Here is a 21,711-nt window from a genome sequence, read left to right as displayed (position 1 = left end):
GAATATTAACTGTTTTACAGTAAATATCATCAGACGGTTGACCTTCCACTTAATTTTTTAAGGTTTGGCCGTCAAATAAGTTTTTGCTTCTAATCAGTGATAGTGATACTGTACACAGCCGTATGTCAAGCTACTATGTTGATTATACAACAAGCATATAAAAATACCCTTTGCTGTTTTTGATTATTATTGTCTGCTTTGGTGTTGCAACAAAAGGAAAATAACTAAAATTCCATCAGGGTGTACTTAATATGTGTTTTTTTAACAAACAAATTATTTATTTTTTGATGTTTAGTATAAGACTTATATTTGCAAAATTTCAGTTACGCTTTACACACAATATTGCAATAGAAAATGCTCGCTCTTTTTCAGGCTTAATCGTTTGCAAATTTAGGCCTTTTTTGGTTGGTTAGGTGACAGAGTCGAAACCTATGATTTTGCGTGCCTGTCAATGAAAATTACTACTTCAAAAAACCATATTAATTATCTTGTGCTTACTGACTTGCGTTTATGCAACCGCACAAATTTCACAGCAATTTTACACAAAATGCGGTCTGCAGCTGCCGAGTGTGCAACGGCTTGTAACAACGAAAGATTAATTCCCCGGGCAGGCTTTCCAACCTGAATTTATTGTTAACCAGGAATTGATTTAGGACTCTTGCTTATTTAGGAATACAATCAACTTATGCATACACTGTGCTTTTATGGACATTTAGATGATCGTAAGAGATGGATTTTACACTTGGTGTTGCGATAGTGTGCATCGCCTTAGCATTATTACTTGATTTTGTGTCCTTGCTTACAACAAGCTGGTTCATGTTTTCAATTGGACAAGGTTCTATTCACATTAGTGGGCTCTATCAGTCCTGCACAATCTATGGATGCAACATCGACTGGGGTTAGTGTTTTTACTTCTTTAAATCAAGAGAGTTGGTTACAGGCATCAAAATCGTTTATAAAGTCAACTTTGTTTTTAGTTTCTTTAACTAGAAAACATTCAAACCCTCTTTATTTACAGTAAATGCAATTAAAATATAGATTACAGCATGTCAGTGTTGGACCTGTATAGAACATATATGTAATTTTCCTGAACCATTTCACATTTCATCAGAGGATTCCACTCAGATACATTTGGTGTAATTGAAAACGATGTATTTTTTCGAAAATTTTGTTGATTGAAAAACGTACTTTTAATATGATTATTTACTCCCTTAAATCTCCCTTAAATTGTCGATTTGAGTTTACCAGCTTTAATTTTTGTGTTTCAGTTTGCAGTAATATTTTGTTATTTTTATGTAGAAGAGCGCCCGCTAGTGTCACAGATTATACTTTTTGTGTTCGCCGGCTCACTTCTACCAATTCTTCTCAGTGGTTGTTCCACCGCTGCGGCAGAATTGAAATCGTGGAAAGTATTTCTATTTCTTGCCGCTGCTTTTGGATTTCTTGGAGGTGCGGATTTTTATTTCAAACTAAATCTTTAAAAAAACTAAAAGTCCTAGATTTAGACTGTGCGATCCAAATGTTTTTGAAGGTTCTGTTTTGTTTGGGTTTTAATTATTAGATTTTTGTAAACACTAATAGATTTTTTCTCCCAAAGACGTATAAAGTTAACTTGAGCCTAAATCTCCACAAACCAAGTTATAAAAAAATTATTAAGTTTTTTTATTTAAATACGAATTGGTGTTTTATATATTTTTGTTCTTAGTACAAGTTTCTTCCTCTACTTAGCTAAAGTGCTCCTAAATAGAGATCGACCGATATCACTTTTTTGGACCAATACCGATACCGATTTTTTTATATACCTAGGAAATGTTCAAAACTTGAATTAATTGAAAATAAAATCCCAATAATGTTTAGTTCACATACCTTTATTAATTATTAAACTATTATTTTGCATATTAACTTGACCTGATGCTAAAACCCAATTTGTTTTTTCGATCAAAAAATGTGTACGTTGTTTGTTGTACAGGAAAAATTATATTTTTGTTTTGTACTAAAATATCGCCCGAAGTATCGGCCTACATTTACCGACATATCGGTAGAGGCCAAATATCGGTCGATATTACCGGTATAACGATATATCGGTCTATCTCTACTCCTAAAAGTTTATTAGAAATGTTTATTTATGTCTAAAAAAAGTTTTTAAAAGACAATATTATGTCTTATATCTGAAAAATTTAACTACTTAACGTGAAGTGTTTTGTTTGTAAATTTATTCCTTTGAGCCCACCAAAACAACATACGACCAACAACACCGTGTGTTTTTCAGGTGGTATGATTTGTGCCGCAACAACACTTTACACGATCAGAGTTAAACAAGAACTGAGTCGTGGAAACTTGATAGGAATCCCTTCGTACAACTATGGCTACTGGCTTGCATGGACTGCTTTTGTCCTGGCTATCATCAGCTCCACTATAATGACAGTTAAAGCTATCAGAGCACTTTATCAAAGTAAGTTGCTTCGTTATTTGATTTAAACAAAAATTCTGTGCGATTATAATTTGTGTGTTTTTTATTTTTTGCTAGGTTCAATTACTTCTGTTGAGGAGCTTTAATTTTTCAACTGACCATAATCAAATATTATCCCTTTATTTTTAGTAGCATTGTTTTGTTACATTTTTTCCCACTAAAACTGCATGGGGCTACCTGGTTATAAGACAAATGTCTTAAAAAAATAAGAATAATGCTTTTGAAAAAGTACAATGCGAGTACAATTTGTTTGCTTTTTTTATTTTTTGCTAGGTTAAATTACTTCGGTTAAGGAGCTTTAATTTTTAACTGGCCACAGAAATCAAATATGAAATCTGTTCATTTTTAGTGGCGTTCTTATGTTAATAGAATTTTCTACTAAAACTACATGGGGCTACCTAGCATGAGATGCATGTCTACTGTCTAGGGATAATGCACTAAAAAAATGTTATATCAATGTAGTTTTTCCTAGTCATACAAAGTGTAATTTGAAGTTAAACATATTCTACCGACTTTCAACTGTAGAATGTGGATTTTATTGAAATCAAATTATTTGGCTAACTTAGTACAACTCTTGTTTGATAAGAAAATTCACATCCCTACAACGTTTCTCTTACTTTCCCACTGATTAAATGATTTTAGTTATAATGTCTGATTTTCCAGTTCAAATAAGCTGATACTAAATAAGCCAATTATTCTATATTATGTCATTAATATAACCACATTAATGACATAATATAGAATAATTGGCCTATTGTATATTTTATAATGAAATGTTTATATTAGATCAATTTTTTTAATAGTAAGAATCTGTATACTGTATGGAAATATATATAAAAAAGTATAATACATCCTTAGTTTGTTGTGTGTGATTGTTCAATCCATTTCGTAAAACTGCCATCCATGTATGCATGTTGGACAACTTTTGTCTGCAATGATTGCTGCTGTCTGTACATTAAACCTCTTGCTACGTCAACAGTTGCTATCTACTATGCATGCCTTGTCTCCTTGCTTTGAATGTATTTTCTGCATGCAGGCTGCCAGAGCACCAAAGCCACTAAAGTTGATTGTGTTCCTATGGAAGAGTTGGAGGAACCAATGTTAGAAAGTAACAATGAGAACAACCTTCAAGAACCTGTTTACTAGATTAAGGTTCAAGTCCTGGGTTCATGACCTCAAAGTGGGTCACATGTTAGATTGAAAGCACTAAAGGCTTACATGTCATGATGTAAAAATGAAAAAATAGATCTAGAAGTAAGCCTTCTCAATTACTAATGTTTTTCTGTTGTGTAGATTTGACTTGCCATTTGTAATCTTTTTTAAAAATGTCTATTCTTTCTAGCCAGCCCTCCTAAACTGCTATAAATTATATGGATTTTTGTGATTGCATTTTTTCGATTTTTATACCTTTTTTCAAATTCGATAATTATTTAAAATTATTAATTTATCACAGTTTAAAACATTATTCGCCTTCAGCATACACTTGCTGCCACTTTTGTTATATTTGATTGGAATTAGCCGTTCTTGCCTTGTCACATTTTTAACAGACAACATAACAAAATTTGTATTTTTTACCACATTATCAATTAAAAAAGTTATTTTATTATCAACAGTTGGTGGCATGAAATATGTTATTGAACTTTTTATAGACAACATTTAGATATTGCAGTCTAGCATTTTTATATATGGACTAATCATAAAATACTAGAGATACATTTCTAAGTGATTTTATTGTGCGTACATATGCTTTAAGAACAATTGCATTTATTTAACAAATATATTCCCCTATGCACTCCCCTGATGTAGTATCTTGGATTTTTAAACTTTATTGTTGTTTCAACTTTACTCAATTTTGTTGGTGCTACAGTCCCGTTCTCCACGATTAAATCAGTAAAAAGAGTAAAGCATCAACAGTAAAACTTATGTTTTAACAATACTAAACTTTTGGTCATACCTTTGAAATTTAATATTTGTAGTGATCTCAGCAGAGGCCGTTAAGACCAGATAGGAAATGTTTTGTGTCCAGTTTTCTAACAACCTAGATTTTTATTTGTAAGTATAATTGTGAAATTATTTCTTCAATTTATTGAAAAAAGCATGGCCCTTATAGTTTTTTTGAAGCAACTGTTTTATATTGATGGTCATATCTTTGTGAAGCAATTTGTTTGTAACTTTTATTGTTCTTCTTCTGTTTTGAGTTTATATATTTTTTACAAACGCTTCTATTTCTGTTGTTAAAACTGCATGTAAAAAAGTTTATTTTTACTCTGCCAGAGTGGCTTAAATAAAAGTAAAGTTCATAATATTTTGTTTGATGTACTTACAAGCTGAATTATTTTCTTTATCAAATTAAAATGAAAATTCCATTTCTGATACCAATTACTAGTTAAAGTTTTGAACTAACGTTCCTTTTAACACTCGATCCGTTAGAAATAAGGGCATTTCTAAGCAAAAAGGTCTACGACAATCAGGGCATCCAATGGCAGAAAAGTCTAGACTTTTAGACCTTGAGGTCCTGGCAATGCACTAATTTGGACCTTTAGGTAAACTCCCGGCGTAGATAAATTGAAAATATTCGTTGAACATTCACAAAAGATTACAAAAAGTGAGAGATAGCATTAATAACACTTGACCCACCCTAACCCAAATAATGTGCGTTAATGTAATAATTATTTGAATGCTGGTGAAAAAGCCCACACTCGGGTGGGCATAAGATAGTTTCTTGTCTATGGTACCATAGGATTGTTACGTCACAAATTGAGGTATTGGAGTCTAAAGCGTTTTATGTAATTATTAATTTAATTTACATTATTTGGGTTAGGGTGCTGGTTAGCGTTTGGGTTTAGGTAGGTCAAGTATTATTAAACTTAATCTTTTGAAGCACATTGTTAAGTCAAATTAGTGCATTGTCCGAGACCTCAGTCTAAAAGTCAGACTTTTTGGTCCTTTGGATGCACTAATTGTCGTAGACCTTTTTGCTTAAATGCGCTAATTTATAACAGATCGGGTGCTTTTAACCAAAAACATTATTTTGCCAAATAATTTTTTTTAGTGCTCTTCAAATAAAGTATCTTTCTGTTTAAAAAGTATAACATCGACTTTGTTCTACCAATTTGTCAACTGACATTAACCTGCACCGGCACTTTAATCTTGGGGTAAAAAAAGATAAAAAACATTTTTTTCTGCAAACAAATTATATAATATATATACTGTATTTTTTACAAAACATATGCGCTTAAAAAAACAAAGTTGAACAGTTTACATTCAGGCCTCCGATATAACTGGCCCCTTTATGTTGGGTTTATTCGGGTTGTTGTCGATCAGCCAATCTGCAAGCCACGTCTGCAATAAATAAACGTTGGTTTGAAACACTTTGCAGGAAACCTGAATCCAACCACTTTTTTACAGTAACGAAACAAGTTGTCAAAAACGAAATTGCAAGTAATAGATAAATACAGGAGAATAAATATAAAAATAATATTCGACCTACATGAACCCAAATGATAACTCGCACCTAAACCAAATAATGTTAGCAATATAAAACCCCAAACGCAAATGTGGTAGGATTCCAGACCAGTGCCAGTTAAAAAAGACAGATTTTGGTTTTTACTAAAACAAAAATATTTTGTAAATACCTATAAAAAACTGCGTTAAACGCTAGGTGGACATGCATTGCCATTACCATTGTTGATACTTCAATAAGGCTAGTTACAGTCATACACATGTGTGTTAATGTTTTAATATGGTTATCAATATTAAAATATTAAGTGTTTTTAACAGCAAACATTTCTTGTTGCTTTTCCATAGTGTGAGGCTAGCTAATACACAAGTTTGCCAAATAGAAAAACTACATTGTTGTGATGATCCTTGCTTAAAGCACTTACAAGAGTGAAATATTTAGTCTAGCAACAAGCTTGAAAATACATGAAATCAAAAGGAAATTGTGCGATTCCATATCTGCAGTGTGGTAACGAGAGTGTGACAGTGATTAGGTCACCCTCTAGCTGCCAGCAATTATGCTGGAAGGAGACTGCGTGCATTGAGTCGCCACACAGCCCCCCCCACCCCCAGAAGCAAGCCAAAAATGACTAACAAGGATAACAGTATTGTGCCAGTGGAAAATCATGTCTATGGGACCTTGAACATGACACAAAACTTTAAAAAACAAACTCATAAAAATTACTACAAAAAGTAGATGAGTTAGAAATACTGAAATGAAAGTGAATAGAGAATAATCTTACCACAGGGTCTCCTGGTTTCTTTTTGCACAATTCTGTGAGACCTTTCAGCAAAGTTGCATTCACTTGGTGGCTCAAGTAATCCTTTCCTGCCTCACCAGCAGCAATTGGCTCGATAACATCTGGATAAAAAGTAACCCACTTTTAATCAAGAGTGGATCTTGTTTACTAATAAAATACCACAGTGAAGCAAATTTCAATATCTCTAAAAGCGCAACAAAAAAGTTGCTTAAGTTAACTACTACCCTTTTAAAAATCTTTGTTTAAAAATGATACCCTTTCTCTTTAATTATTTTTTTTTAACTTCACTAATGTTATGTAGGTTATGATTCTGTATGTTTAATGTTAGATGTAAACAACCACATTTAAGCTCATGTGTATTGAACATTTGAGTAAAATTCACCATCAGTGCCTGATCTTATTCACAATAAACTATATTTACTAAAGTCTACTATGATGTTAAAACTGGCAATTTTATTACCATTAACATAATATTAAGAGAAGAAGGCAAGCTGCATAAGTAAAACAAAACCATTATAGATTTAGTAGCACACTTTTAAATCATGGCTTATTTTTTCCCAGATGATGCTATTTTTTATTGAATTTTTTTATTATTTTAAATGGTATTAGTGATATAATAAAACAATGCTACAATTTACATCCCCTATTTTGAACTTTTCCATACACATTTATATGGGGGTTCATTTATTTTAAATAATCAATTTAAATCAACTACATTCTATAGAGTAAGCAGATACGCTAAACAAAAGGCAAATATAAAGGTTTGTTTTACAAAAAAATTATTTGCTTTTTAGTAAATCGGTAATTTTTTTAGGAAATAATACGTTTTTTGGCGTCAAAATGTAGTTAAGCAAAACTTACTGTCATGAAACATGAATCTTATTTCCCTCTCTGCGGAGTAGAAGCTGTCACTTCCATGAACTGCGTTGCGCGTTTGATCTTTTCCGTACGTGTCCCTCAGACAACCAGGGTGGGTTTCACGAGCCTTTAACAAGAAAAAAAAAAACTTTTTTATTTGATCAATGTTAAGAGCAAGTACACCTAATGATTTACGACTATTATGAATTGATTATTTTGAGAATTTTATTTGTTTGGATCTAATGTTTTTTGATAAAGTTTTTGCTACAATGAATATTATAAACAGCAAAACCATCAAACATATCCTTGATTCTGTTTTAGCAACGGAGTTACAACATTTAAAGGTCTCAACAAGAGTCGCCTCAAGCAGCTTTTATGTTAAACACTACATTCCAGTTCAATGGTGAGTTTTATAAACAAATAGATGGTATAGCAATGGGTTCTCCAATAGCACCCATGATGGCAGACGTTATGATGAACCACGTGATACAAAAGGCAATCGACAAGACCAAGCGGATCACAGGCCTGAGCTACTGTGTCATTATGTTGACGACATGTTCTTGGTGTTTTCTAATGCTAAATCTCTGGATGTGTGTCTTGACTGTATTACCTCAATTCACCCCAGTCTATTCTTCACTAGGGAGCTAGAACACAACAATACGATCAGTTTCCTAGACGTTTTAGTGAAAAATACCACCGGAGTAGCCCGAACATCGACATTTAGAAAACCAACGCACACAGGTCTCTACACTAAATGGTGTAGCTTTACATAAACGCAATTTGTTTTTTTCTCTGTTGCAGAGGGCTTACAAGATCGCTAACTCCTACAAGGTTATCCATATGGACATCAACAAGATCAAGCGAATGTTACTACGCAACGGATATCCGTTGGAATTTCTTCGACAGATGCATCGAGCAGTTCTTTAATAATAAACTCGAAAAAGCACCTTCAGCACAGTACAAGGAAACCCCATTACGTTATATATTGATGCGGTTACCATACTTAGGCCCAGCCTCTCATCATATACGTCGTGAAATACACAGGTTTGTACTCTGCTCTACTGGTGGCAAAGTTGGGTTTCGGTTAATTCATGACACAACTAAGATGGCAAAATGCTTTGCAATCAAGGATCGCCAAGAACATTTACAGCGATTTGGGTTTGTGTATTAAGTTGTTTGTGTGGTGCTTCTTACATTGGCCAAACCCGACGGAACCTGTTAATGAGGGTCAAAGAACATAGGGTCGATGAGAAATCCGAGGTTTGCAGGCATCTGCTGCAACATTCCGAGCATAAGGTTGATTTTGACAAACCCAAAGTTCTCGGATGGGCTTCAGATGTTTTTAGATTGCGGCTACTCGAGTCGCTAATAAATAGCTGAGCACTAATGACTTGTTTTTTTCAATTCACAATGAAACCACCCCTAGGATATGCCTGGAATATGAAGCTCAGTCATTAATGTAATTTGTGTGAATATGTCTTGTTGATAGAAATTCTTTAAGGGTGATAAAGGTAAAATGGGTAACATAAACTTGACATGGTATTATTTTCGTCTATCAATACTAAGCAAGCTCAGTATACCTTTCGTTGTTTTTAGGGACACCTGAGGTTAGGAATCCTACCACAACTCAATCTTCTATCAAAATTAGGTCTGCAATTTACTATCCAGGTGTGCACAAAAATTAATTAAAAAAAGTTTTAGGTGTGCACCTGCCACAGAATCTAAACTAAAAACAACAAATTTAAATGATGAAATTGCTTTTAATTTGTCCTGGTTTAGCCTATTTTGTTGAACGCTGCAGCATTTACAAGCGTTTTAGAGGGTGGTTTAGTAAAGTAATAGTAGATTAAACGGTGTTTATGGATCGTGTTGCGGATAGCATATGTTTTTTTAACCTTGAAGTGGATCTAGGTTATACCGCAAATCCGCACCTTGCGATCGAAACGATTTGCCAAATGCTTTCGCGCTAGATATGATAGTAACATAATAATGCACAACTACAAACCTTGAATGGGTTTGTAGGCCCAATCAGTTCTCTCCATGAACTGATAGCTTTGTCTTTTGCGATGGAAAACACAGTGATTGGTGCGCCGCTCATGTAAGCGACCAGGCTGGGGAAAAACATCTTGCCGTAATGTTCGACATAGAAATCGCTCGCTTGTTCTGGCGATAGGTGAACTTTTCTTTTCTGAAAGCAACAATATTGGTAAAATTATTGATTTGTTTGTTGAAAGATTAAATTTATATTTAAACAGTTGAATCCAGAGTTGCACAATTCACATTTAAAAAGATAAATATTAACCAAATAACATTAGTATTTCAAGCCTAAAAAAATGTATTTGCAGTAAAGCACAAGTTGGCTCCTTTCTGATATAAAGGACATAAAGGGCGCAGGTCTAGAATTCTAGCACAGCGTTGAAACAATTATTGACCCAAACCCAAATCCGCACCCTAACCCAAACAATGTTCGTCGTGGTCTTGGCACCAGCGCCCATAAATAAGTTTAACATAAAACTAATGCGTCGTTTCCACATAAATATGCCGAACCTGTAAGATTGTAAAACCGTTTCTTAGGATGATTTCCTCGATTTCGGCGGCTTTAGTAATGGCGTCTGGTTTCACGATGGCCAGTGTCCTTTCCAGATAAACCTGGGGCGGGGGCATTTGTTGTTCCATGCTGTCTTTTGCTTCTGGATCGCTTGCAAAAGTGCTACCACCGCTAATGCTTTAAAACAAGGAAAGTTTTTCGACAAAATTTTCACAAAACAAGAATTCTTTCTAGTTTGTGCTCGGTTGCTATGGTTCAAAATATCCGGGACCGCACAGCGTATTTTTCTCATGAATGTTGAAGAGTGAAACTAAAGTATTTCTGTATTTCTATGGCGATAAAAATTACCTAGGTTTTTAACTTTCCAGAAATATATTTTACATTAGCGATAAAAAGAGTTTCGTTTATTTACAATTCAACTTTTTCTTTAAGGAAATTTATTTTAAAATTTAAATTTATTACAAGCCACAAATATACTTTGGACTAATTTTATTTTACATGTAAAAAAAATTTGTTTGTTTATCGCGTTCTCAAATTATGGTAACTTCTAAAAGGCCTTGAATTTTATTGTTTTAGAACGTATTTGATTTCACCCCTTATTCAATTAAATCATTACGTCGATTAACATTAATTCATTTACTTAAAGGCAGTGGTTCAGAAAGTTTCCGTTACAAAACTATTTTCCAACCTGCTTAATCCACTCGCTGGTCGATTATATTCCTGCACATCTTGCTGGAACATTGTTAAATCATCGTCGTCTGTTGTGTCAGTCGTCATGTTCTAAAGTTCCTATCACTTCTGAATATAAAGCAATGGAATAAAAAATGTAAATGGCTAGGCCGGGTTGAAGGGACATGACGTCACGGTAGAGGAACATGACGTAATGACGATTTGTTTTTATATAACTTTCTGATGACATATTATGACGTACGGTAACTTTGTGACGTCGTTTATGACAGAGCTTATGAACTTGCTATATCGTTACGAAGCTTATCTCATGTGAAAATGGCCCCCAAACTGTATTTTCTGCCTATTTCATATAAGTAAAAGCCTTTTTTTCTCGCCCGCGCGAGCGTGTTTTCCTTTTTTAGTTTGTCTCAATAAATTTGTTTTATGCTAAAGCATCTCATTGCACTCTCGAAAATAAACTTTAAAACTTTAGTAATTTTATGGCGTTTGTTCGCTTTGTGCGGACCATTAACCTCTTTGTGTAGCTTTTATATTAAAAGTGACACCTTTTCAAATAAAATCTTCAACAAAATAAACCAACTGTGAAGTAATCTTAAGAATACTTTATTATTACGTCACGTTTAGATGTAGCTTTACGCCATTACGTTTGTACGTTACCGTATAGCGTGACTTTGTGATGTAATCTCTAAAACTTGTGATGCAGTAAAGGTTCCTCTCACAATAAATTGAGTTTGAGTTATATTAAATTTAATTAATATATTACGATGAGCGATCGAATTTCTTTATTTATTTAATCATCCTATCAACCACCCAATGTTGTACATTTGTTAAAAAGGCCAAAAATAAATGACATAAAAAATGTTTGATGTAGGCCCAACAAAGCCCCTCTTACTAACAAGAATGATCAATCTGAAACATCATTTCCTTTTATTTTAGGCTAAAGACTGACAAACCTTTCTTATTTGAAAGGCGAATGAAATGGCACTGTAAAAAATAAATTTTACGACAATCTTCTACTATTAACTAAACCGACATTGAAACTGTCTAACTTACGATAAATCATCTAACTTACGATAAGCTGCGAAAATTATATTGCGACAGTAGCGAAGCGGTTCTTGAAATGTGATTGTATCAACTGGTTGTCAAGAGACCAGTAACCCGACCCCATATTAAGTTTCCAACGGGCCAAGCTTCAAAGAGAAGAGGCTCTCTCACAATAGAGATCCACTTTCCCTAATTTCATTTATTGTGTCTTGGGCTTTGATGTCGCTAAAGACTTAATCGGTTAAAGATAACTTGAACATTCAATGAAATAATTATAATGAGGCGAAAGGATGTATGGCATGCATTAGAATTTTTCAAACTACACATTGTGATAAAAACGGGGTTTTGTGATATTACCCGACAAAACTTTAAGTTTGTTTTTCCTTGTACTAAACTGAAAAACTATCTGGTACAACATATATCATCATATTTTGCCAAATCGTTAACTAGATTACGACCTTTATAAACTTGACAACATTTGTCAGATTGCCTACTAACTATAAAAAAACGCATTTTGTGTGAATTGGTGGTAACATTTTAAATGTATAGTCTGTCTATCATTTAATGTTTCAACCTATAATTACCTGTTAGTATTTTTCTTCCCATTTGATGTCATTCTTGCTCGTTAATGGACTCGCTGTTGGTAATTGACAGATTTTGCAAAACTAACTATATTCATTGGGTAAATAATAAAGTTTTATTTTTTACCATAGTTGCCCAATGTTCATTATTCTTCAATTTATTAATCAATAACATGTGCAACAAATATAATTGTTTCCTAGATTTTTTTAAAACATATTTTTTTGTTTATTGTAACCTCTGTTGAGGAAATAGACCTAAATTTTTGTGGTCCCCATGTGTCAAAAGTTGTGCCGCTGGAGGCAGTGTTGTCAACATGAAGATGTGAAAATTTTATTTCTCTCTTTTTTGGATGCAGAGTTGAGTTGGTACGTGCTTCCATCATTTATCGCTTTTAATCAGCTTTGTTTAAGATACTGAGGCGATATTGCGAGAAAATTTAACGAAGTTAGGTATTTGGCCAACAAATTCTTGTCAGAAATAACCAGAAACATAAAGCTAGGTTGAGAAATGGAACGGTAAGATGTCGGTAACTTGGGTTGAAATTTTGACCAGGTTTGGTCGCCTTACTTGAAATAAACCGACAGATTGATTTAATAAACATGATTAATAACGGTCGTTTCAAGTTTAAAAAATATATACAGCTCCTAAGAAAAATATGCAAGTTTGTAATGTCAAGTCATTCAAATAAATATTTAGTTAACTTTTTGATTTCATTTTGTATTTATATTACTTAACCGTGAGCTGTTGCATGGGTTTTTAATGTTAGCTTAATAAGGAATAAAATTGCTCGAGGTTTAATAATTACTAAATATCTTAACTTTGTTAAATTCTAAAATCAGCCAAGACATTATATAAAAACAGTGCACCTCGGCCACTAGTCACAAATAGGCAAATTACAATGCGATACATTAATAGTATAAAATACACTGCTCTAGAATCTTAGTATCCTACATATTTGTCAGGGCCTTTATATTGCTAACATTACTTGGGTTAGGGTGCTGGTTAGCTTTTGGATTGGTCAAGTAATATAATTATTATATTTATTCCTTAAATAAGCTAAATAGCGTTTTATTTTTTATTGCAGTATCCGTCATCATGGTTCGGATGAACGTGCTAGCCGATGCTTTGAAGAGCTTGTGCAATGCAGAGAAGCGTGGAAAGCGACAGGTCCTCATCAGACCTTGCTCAAAAGTAATTGTCAAATTTCTGTCGGTCATGATGAAACACGGTATGTGACAAATTCCTCAAATTCAAAAGTGTTTGTACAGTAAAAATTTCGGCCTGGTCTAGAATCCTACCATGTTTTTGTCTCGGCGTTTATATTGCTAACATTATTTGGGTTAGGATGTGAGTTCGGATGCTCCAAGTTATATTATTATATTTATTTTCCTGTAATAATTTCTTTCTTGCAATTTCATTTTTAAAAACTTGTTTCTTTACTGTAAAAAAAATTGGTAGGATTCCAGACCAGCGCCGAAATTTCAAGTATAAAAACAACTACAAACCTTACTTTAATAATGTATTTTTGTATAATGTACTTTTGTATAAAGTTTTTAACTGTCAGAATTACTCATATTTCAAAGCCGGGTAGGGTACCATTGTGTGAAAGATTAAAAAAAAGGAGCCCTTTAAAAGTGTAGGTTTTAAATAAGTTAAATAATTATGAATGTAACGTCGGTATTTAGATGCTTTTAATTTACTTAAAAAATGTATTGTACTATTTTGTGATTTATTCCTTAGATTGAGGTTGTTTCTAATAAAAGTAATACACTCCTCATTATTGCTTTTGTAATCTCCTTGAAAACTATATATTTTTTGCAGAATTGTTGTTGATTAAATTTATCTTTCACTTTAAAAACAATCTTAATAAAAATGTGTGTAAAGTTTAAAATATTGTTGTTAGTTTGTAGATGCAGTCATTTTATTTATGCAATGAACCAAATTTGCCATAATTATTAAAACCTTTAGCCTTGTCCAATTTTTGGCCTTTTCCCTGTTTTTGGTTGTGTGCTTGGAAATGATGTTAAAAGCGTGGAATCTCTCTGAATTACTCTGATGAGACAATTGCATAAACTGATCAAGCACAAAACTTAAATTGTATGATGCCATTGAAATTTAATGCTTGGTTGTCAGAGATTATTCAAACAAGTATCTCGCATAGGACAACTGGACATACGCAAACCTGTACCCTAACTCAAATATTGTGCGTTGCAGTATGTAGTATTTTTTTTGTTTTTTGCGTTACTTTTTTCTGTATCAAAACAAAATAGCCCCTTTATATCTTCGTAACAATTTAACTTTTGACAACTCGATTCCTTAGTGCAGTGTTTCTCAGCCTTTTATGGCTAGCGGCACCCCTCAGGAATAATAAATTGATTGCGGCACCCCTTACAAGATTTTACCGTTTCAATAATACAGATTTTCTGCAGTTATTATTAATTTGTGGAATATAAAGCTACACTAGTGCTTCACAATCGCCCAGGTTATTTACACTTGAACCTGATATTGTTTCCAGGTTACATCAACGAGTTTGAAATCGTTGACGATCACCGAGCCGGCAAGATTGTTGTTGATCTTAACGGACGCTTGAACAAATGCGGAGTAATCTCTCCTCGATTTGACGTCAGCATTCGCGACATGGAAAGATGGACAAATAACCTGTTGCCGTCGAGACAGTTTGGGTATGTTTATCCACAATTTTTTGTGGTGAAGCTAGCATATTTAGTTTAAAATTACCCAGCATATAGCAATAGTTATTCAACTTTTAGTTCTATAATGCTACAGCTACATACAAGAACCTTTATGTCAAACTTATGTGTGTAAAAAACGAACCCAAACAGATAAACTCAAAACTGCTGGTTTTTAAAGTTGGTGTGCTTACTTTATGCCGAATAGGTTCAACAGATTGTTGGTAGATTGGTGTTTAATAAAAATTCATAATAGTCACTGTTTTTACTGATAACGTTTTGAGCACCAAATTACTCATTAAACTCATTCCAGATAAAATTAAGGGAGATCCATGTTTAAAAAGTGTGTTAACATCTGGCCCCAACTGCAAATCTTGGTTCAATAATAATGTAATTAAAACTTAACTTGTGGAAGCGATGTGCTTGGAAATGATGTTAAAAGCGTGGAATCTCTCTGAATTTAACTTGAAAGAGAAATGCCTTGACTGATCAAGCACATAAATTAAAAAAAAACTTTTTAAAAGATCCAAGAGTGTGCCTAATGGAGTTGACCTTATACCTTCGACCTGATTTAGTGCTGCTTTTTCCAAAATGTCCGTGAAGTTTTAAATTATGATTTATAATGTACATTACAAACATTTATAAACCCAACTTATCATTTTTGTGTTATTTTATAGTTTGTAAAAAGAAAATGTGTTGGCACTGTATATTAACAAATTGTATGTAAAATGTTGTTGGAGCAAAACCATGTTTTACCTGGTCAAAGTTGGATCTTGTTTTTAATTCAATTTGATGTTTAACAGTGTTATCTGATTTGAACATAGAATTCTACAAATGTGGTTATCAGCAATTTTTTTTTATTAAATTATATTTCACCTGTCATAAAGACAGTAATCCTTTTCACCAATGTTTTTAGTATTCTGTAACAACATATTAAAATCTTTTTTTTCTGACTTTATGTTTAAAGATTGCCCCCAGTGATATCATTTAATTCATAAGAAGGGTTTACCAGGCTGAATGCCTGCCATAAATATTTTCTTTTTTTGTTTATCTCAGTTTCAACGTGCTAACATAGTAAAATATTTTACTTAATAAAATCCCTTTAAATTTTTTAATTCATTAGGAGGGCTACCGGCGATTTATTTCACTATTTTTTATGTTCTCAGTTTTATCATGCTAACATAATAAAATCCTTTGAACTATGATGTTTAATAATTGTTTATACTCCAGGAGCCATTATTAAATTTATAATTAGGATTAAAAGGCGATATGTTTTACTATTTTTTTTGTTCACTTCAGTTACATCGTGCTTACGACGAGCAGTGGCATCATGGACCACGAGGAAGCGAGGAGGAAACACACCGGAGGGAAAATACTTGGCTTCTTCTTTTGACGATGAGGAGAAAATAAAATAAAACTAAAATCCATCGTTGCTTTGTGAAGTTGTGGCAGATTAAGGGAAAATTTCAACCCAGAAATAATAGAAAAAAATATCAGCTTGGTATTGGACAATAGCACCGAATATATGATAATGATTTTGACCCTTGCGAGATAATTGTCAACCGCGATTTCTGATCGGTAATAGCAGAATACTGAGCAATTAAGGTCAAACACGCAAAGATGTTTAGACATTTAGCTTAATACTACGGATTTTGTAGAACAGTTTGCACGAAAATTCTGTTATATCTAACGCCCCTGTCAGTAATTCGTTTTTTCACTAAATGTTAGGGCAGCAAAACTTTAAATTACCTGTTAATGTTAATTCGAATGTCGGTTCAATTTAAATAACTAAAAATTGGATTGGCAGGTATACTAAGAATCAATAAAGCTACAGGAAAAGGCAAGTTTCATTGTTTTCTAAAATATTTGGTTATATTTCGTTATTTTTAAAATACCAAAAAGTGAGTCACTGAAAATCTACAATGAGTCGGTGGTTTTCTAAACTAGTCGCCAAATCGCGAAATTGCTGAAAGACGACAATAGACAAAAATACTAGTCGTAATAAAGGCAATGTCGGGACAGCATGTGGCAATGTGGCATATTTTTGGGATTTTAACATAGGGCTTGGTTAACATATTTTTTTCCGGGAGTCAAGACTTCGTTAACAACAGTGAACTCTTTGTGTTGATATCTTGTTGACCGCTTGTTATAGTAAGTTGTGGCGTTTTGCATATTAGCAACAAGAATGATTTGTCAAAAATGCCACATTAGTTGAATAAACCTCGTTAGAAAAAGCCCAGATGGCAGTAACGCATAGTATTGGATGCCCAATCTATAGCCACAGCTATAACTATCTTGAACTCAACTTGCCCACGCGCTTTTTAGTGATGCATGGAATAAAGTGATGACATTATCATACTACTTAATTTTGTTTGTTATTTTTCGAAAATTTTCTAGTTCTACTATTTTTTCTTCTCTTCAACAACAATAACCATTGTATCACAGAAAATATGCGAAACATCAGATGTGTCTGTGAACTATTTTTTTGATAGTTGATGGAAGGTTGTATTAAATCAGCCGGGAGCCGAGAGTTGCCCAAACATGCTGCAAGCCGAATACCACCACTTGCCTTAAAGCTTGTAGCTTGATTAAACGAATTTAAAGCGCCTTGTAGCTTGATTGGCTATAAAATAAGAAAAAGAAAAAATGTCTTACCCAAGTGCTGGAAGAGCAAACGTAGTTTCAATAAGAGCTTAGTGCAGTTGGTGGTTTAATGGAAGCAAGTTTTCTCAGTCTTTTGAGTCTTTTAAGTGAACCTTAGCAAAATATAACAAGAACAATATTTTTCAATATATGGTTAAAATGCCATATTATTGATTGCGCGATTTACTAAAATTATTATTTAGTTTGTAAATTAGTATAAAATTAGTTAAGAGGACTGTTTAGTTTGCAGTTTAGTGGTATTTGATTTAGCTTATAGCAAATAGTTTGGCAATAGTTGGCGCTGGTCTTGAATCCTTGCACATTTTCGCCCGGGGGTTTATATTGCTAACATTTTAGGTTCAAGTACGGGTCAAGTATTTTCATTATGTTTATTCTCCCATATTTATTTATTTAAAAAATGTGTTATGTTTCTAGACCGGCGCCATTTATTAGGTTTTGTCAATTTCAGCTAATCTTTATGTGACGCACACTATAGCGCGTATATGTCAAAATTGTATCTCAACTTATTTTATTTTATTGAAGATTCGGCGGTGGAACGGGTGGGGAAGTCCCGAAAATGGAAAGAAAAGGAGCATTTTCGTCGAGGTGAGTTAAAAAACATGGGAATATCAGTTTAAAAGTTTAATATAACTTTAACCCGCACAGCAAAAATGACGGAAATAACTCGCAAAAGGCAGCTAATTTGTCGACTGAACTGGAATCTGATTACAACCAGGAGTATTTGCGGAAAATACGTTTTATTAAAATTATGCTACCTGACTGAATAAAACAGCGGTAAACTCGCGGCAAGCTTAATTATATTAGTTTTTAGGAGGTAAGGGGCGTTAAATGCAGAAACGAAATATGCACAAATATTAAAACTACTTTGTTTCAAAACTTTCAAAATCTAACGAGTTTCGCTTGCAACCCTAACTTAGAAACTCTGTGTAACAAAAAGTTTTCGTCCGCCTTATTTGGAATTACCGATGTTAACATATGTTTTTGTTTCAGAAGTGGGAATATCAATCGGATTACGTCATCACCAGATGACATATGTCATCAGAAGACACACGTCATAAGGAGGGCCACTCCAGCACATTAATCAAGCGCGTTCCTCCTATGTTGGATCACGGTTAGTGAATCTGTAGTTTCTTTTGTTACTAATGGCCGTTTAATGATTTTTAAAATTTCGGATCCATTTCTTCAAAGTTCGGTTAATTTTTCTTTCAAACAAACCATATGTGAAATGAATGTTTGTAGCAATGCTTGAAATGCCACGCCTTAACATTAATAAATCATTATTCTTCGTATTTATAATTCGGGTTTACTTACCCTAATTCCAAATTTTGTTATATCCGTTATAGAGTACGTGGATAATATCCAGACAGAGTTTGGGTCATAAAGCTTTTTTGGTTTTAAATCCCAAATTTTTTGTCACGTTTCTCCCAAATCACAAATGCGTTAATTTAATCTCCAAACTTTTCTTGTTTTATTCGAATACTGATATTAGTTTATTAGATCGATTGTACTTTTGTGCAGATTCCGCCCACACGTCATTTCACCGTCATCATTATTACGTCACAACGAGACCCATTCTATTCATCGCGTGTATCCAAGTGACGTAACAATTATACTATTATTGGCTGAGCGCGCGTCAACTTCGATTGTCGGATTTAAAAAGTTTTCCAATGTTTGCAATTTTCAAACAAAAAGGATTTCCATTTTTTTAAAGCGGCGTTTCGCGCCAATGACGTAATCATCTACGTCACGGTTTGATTTAATGAGTTTTATATCGTATGACGTAATCGCTGTACGTCAGTTTTTAGCGGTCGAAAACTCGGCGGGATTCGCATTCGGTATAAGGTTATTTGCAAGGTCAAGGTCAAGTGCAATGTTAAATGTCAGGTTTGGTCTAAGGTGAGGTGAGGTGTTAGGCAATTCAGGCGTTTAAGCTTTCGTTAAAGAAAATCCAATTTTACGGTTCACAAATAGTTTAACGTTACTTTAATATTCGTTTTTAAAGATACAGCATATAAGCGTAATCTGCTATGTTTACTTGTAATGTCTCTCTATGTGTTTTCAAAGGAAATCCCTCAATCGAAGTTGACCCTAAGTACAAAATTTAAAAACGTATTTTTCCCAAATTTTTTGCTGTATTTGCAAAGAGAATTAACTGTTAAAGTTTATTTAAATATAAAACAAGTATTTTTACGCTTAAAAAACGTGCTACAGCCATCCTACATTATAGTTGTAATAATAGTTTAGTATTTTTAGTTTAGAATTTAAGGGGATTACACATTATCCAAAGCTCTTGTAATTTTTGTACACAAAATCTGCGGTTAAATGATAATAAATGCGCTTGTAGATTTATATAACCAAGTTTATTTGTTTTCTGCTAAAATTTAAAACTAACTAACCGATTATGTAACTTTTTAAATTAATTTTCGTCAACTGAATTGCTAGATAAATCATCGATATATTTATAAGCCCAACAAGACTCTTAATTGTCTTAAATTATTTCGCCTTAACCAAAAATATTCTTGTGGTACATGTTTAAGCATAATACGTTGAATAAGTCCACGAAAAATTTGTATCAGTGTAAATTTTTTACGTTTAAGGATAAATTTGCGCTTACATTTATTAAGCTATTCAGGGCAATAATGTCAAAGGCAGTTTTATTTTCAATATTAAGTTAGATTAGAAGAAGAAAAGATTTTACATGAGAAGAGAAAGTTAATGAAAGTTTTTGTAATTACCTAGTGGTAAAATGTTTAAATTTAAAGTTAAAGATGAAATAAAAATTTTAACGGATAATGTAACCAAACAGCAGAAGAATTTAAGATATAAAGAAAAAAGTTTCCAAGAAAGAAAACTTCAAAATGCCAAGTGAGTCATGTTGTTTTTTCCGTATATTTTATGCAATGTTTGACCATTTTTATTTTCTACAGAATCACAGCCCGCGCTCTACCGCCACCTGACGAATTAACGCGCACCTAAAATCACCTGAATTTTAATCCACACAAAGCACTGCTGGTAACAATATATTGTCATATTGCAATGTGGGCTAATGGCAATTAAAACCATTTACATGCCTTTTACACTTCAGTATTGTAAACTTTAATGATGGATGTTGTTTCCATAGAGCCACAAACCGTCAAGTTCATGGAATTCAAGTTGTAAGCTGACATCAGGAAACGGACAATAATTCAAGCTTGATCGGGTAAATATAAGGAAAACGTTTACCACTTTTATTTAAAGTAGTGTTTTTTGTTTTTAGATTGGAGCGGAATGTACGATGTTATGGAAGTCCAAAGAATCCAGTACAACTCCTCGAAGGACCTAAATTCGAAATCAAGGTGATTATAAATTCTATTTTTTACTTACTGTAATACCAAAACTACAAGGCCTTTGTTTCGTCACATTAACCTTTGTTATATTACTAGGGAAATATATAATAATTATTATTATTCTTTTTATGTTGAAAGCTTCTTTAGTTTTTAAGGCGTTCTTAACTTTTCGTTCAACTGTTTATTTATCCACAGGACTTTAGCACCTATTTTTGTCCAGGTTAATATCATTTTGTTACAGGAAATAGGTTTTAATTAATATAGGTTCAAATAAAAAAAATGACACTCTTTGTGTTAATTAGGGTTGGTTAAAATGACGCTGTTAATTTAACAGACAAATGTGATGAAAATATAAGGTAAGTGGGTTATTTAAAACTTCAAGTTTGATAAAACCTTGCTATTTACGTGTTTTGTTTTTCAGAATGTGCGATGTCAACTGCCTTATACTTCGTACTTTGGAACTTTGAAACAAAATAAATACAAACCAATTGTACAATCATTGTCGTTTATTTACAATACTTTTTGTATATGTTTATATCATTGATCACATTTACAAAAAAAGAATCACTCAACATTTTTCAGT

At 33.1% G+C, this 21,711-nt stretch overlaps 3 protein-coding genes across 4 annotated transcripts; 2 read left to right on the top strand and 1 right to left on the bottom strand.

Annotated features, from left to right (window-relative positions):
• The first annotated feature begins 688 nt into the window (after positions 1-688).
• LOC146146414 (peripheral myelin protein 22-like) lies at positions 689-4,763 on the top strand. 2 transcript variants are annotated; one of them, XM_083389934.1, is made up of 4 exons: positions 689-898; positions 1,300-1,449; positions 2,270-2,452; positions 3,507-4,763. In XM_083389934.1, the coding sequence occupies exons 1-4, from the start codon at positions 730-732 to the stop codon at positions 3,614-3,616; spliced, it is 612 nt and encodes a 203-aa protein (XP_083246060.1). In that variant the 5' UTR covers positions 689-729; the 3' UTR covers positions 3,617-4,763. The 2 variants fall into 2 exon arrangements, with proteins under 2 accessions (XP_083246060.1, XP_083246061.1); XM_083389935.1 differs by having other exon boundaries at positions 690-898; positions 2,528-4,763.
• Positions 4,764-5,669: 906 nt separating this feature from the next.
• Positions 5,670-10,935, bottom strand: LOC146146413 (nucleoside diphosphate kinase 5-like). The gene is made up of 6 exons (XM_083389966.1): positions 10,824-10,935; positions 10,135-10,312; positions 9,593-9,775; positions 7,591-7,714; positions 6,712-6,830; positions 5,670-5,812 (listed from the first exon to the last, which is right to left on the bottom strand). Exons 1-6 carry the CDS (start codon positions 10,910-10,912, stop codon positions 5,735-5,737), a joined length of 771 nt encoding a protein of 256 aa, XP_083246092.1. The 5' UTR covers positions 10,913-10,935; the 3' UTR covers positions 5,670-5,734.
• Positions 10,936-12,763: 1,828 nt separating this feature from the next.
• Positions 12,764-16,565, top strand: LOC146146412 (small ribosomal subunit protein uS8). Its single transcript, XM_083389565.1, has 4 exons — positions 12,764-12,816; positions 13,536-13,679; positions 14,967-15,132; positions 16,438-16,565. The coding sequence occupies exons 2-4, from the start codon at positions 13,547-13,549 to the stop codon at positions 16,529-16,531; spliced, it is 393 nt and encodes a 130-aa protein (XP_083245691.1). The 5' UTR covers positions 12,764-12,816; positions 13,536-13,546; the 3' UTR covers positions 16,532-16,565.
• The last annotated feature ends 5,146 nt before the right edge of the window (positions 16,566-21,711 follow it).

Source organism: Ascidiella aspersa, chromosome 5 (genome assembly GCF_963924565.1).
Source record: "Ascidiella aspersa chromosome 5, kaAscAspe10.2, whole genome shotgun sequence".
NCBI lineage: Eukaryota > Metazoa > Chordata > Ascidiacea > Phlebobranchia > Ascidiidae > Ascidiella > Ascidiella aspersa.
Note: the sequence above shows the minus strand (reverse complement) of the source record. Positions and strands in the feature narration are given on the sequence as shown.

Coding starts and splice junctions, on each gene's coding strand:
- LOC146146413 (XM_083389966.1), bottom strand. CDS start 10,912: ATGACGACTGACACAACAGACGACGATGATTTAACAATGTTCCAGCAA. Junction 6,831..7,590: donor AAGATTCATGTTTCATGACA/GTAAGTTTTGCT, acceptor CTTTTTATCCAG/ATGTTATCGAGCCAATTGCT. Junction 5,813..6,711: donor AGAAACCAGGAGACCCTGTG/GTAAGATTATTC, acceptor TATTTATTGCAG/ACGTGGCTTGCAGATTGGCT.
- LOC146146412 (XM_083389565.1), top strand. CDS start 13,547: ATGGTTCGGATGAACGTGCTAGCCGATGCTTTGAAGAGCTTGTGCAAT. Junction 13,680..14,966: donor GTCGGTCATGATGAAACACG/GTATGTGACAAA, acceptor TATTGTTTCCAG/GTTACATCAACGAGTTTGAA. Junction 15,133..16,437: donor TTGCCGTCGAGACAGTTTGG/GTATGTTTATCC, acceptor TGTTCACTTCAG/TTACATCGTGCTTACGACGA.
- LOC146146414 (XM_083389934.1), top strand. CDS start 730: ATGGATTTTACACTTGGTGTTGCGATAGTGTGCATCGCCTTAGCATTA. Junction 1,450..2,269: donor TGCTTTTGGATTTCTTGGAG/GTGCGGATTTTT, acceptor TGTGTTTTTCAG/GTGGTATGATTTGTGCCGCA. Junction 2,453..3,506: donor TATCAGAGCACTTTATCAAA/GTAAGTTGCTTC, acceptor TTCTGCATGCAG/GCTGCCAGAGCACCAAAGCC.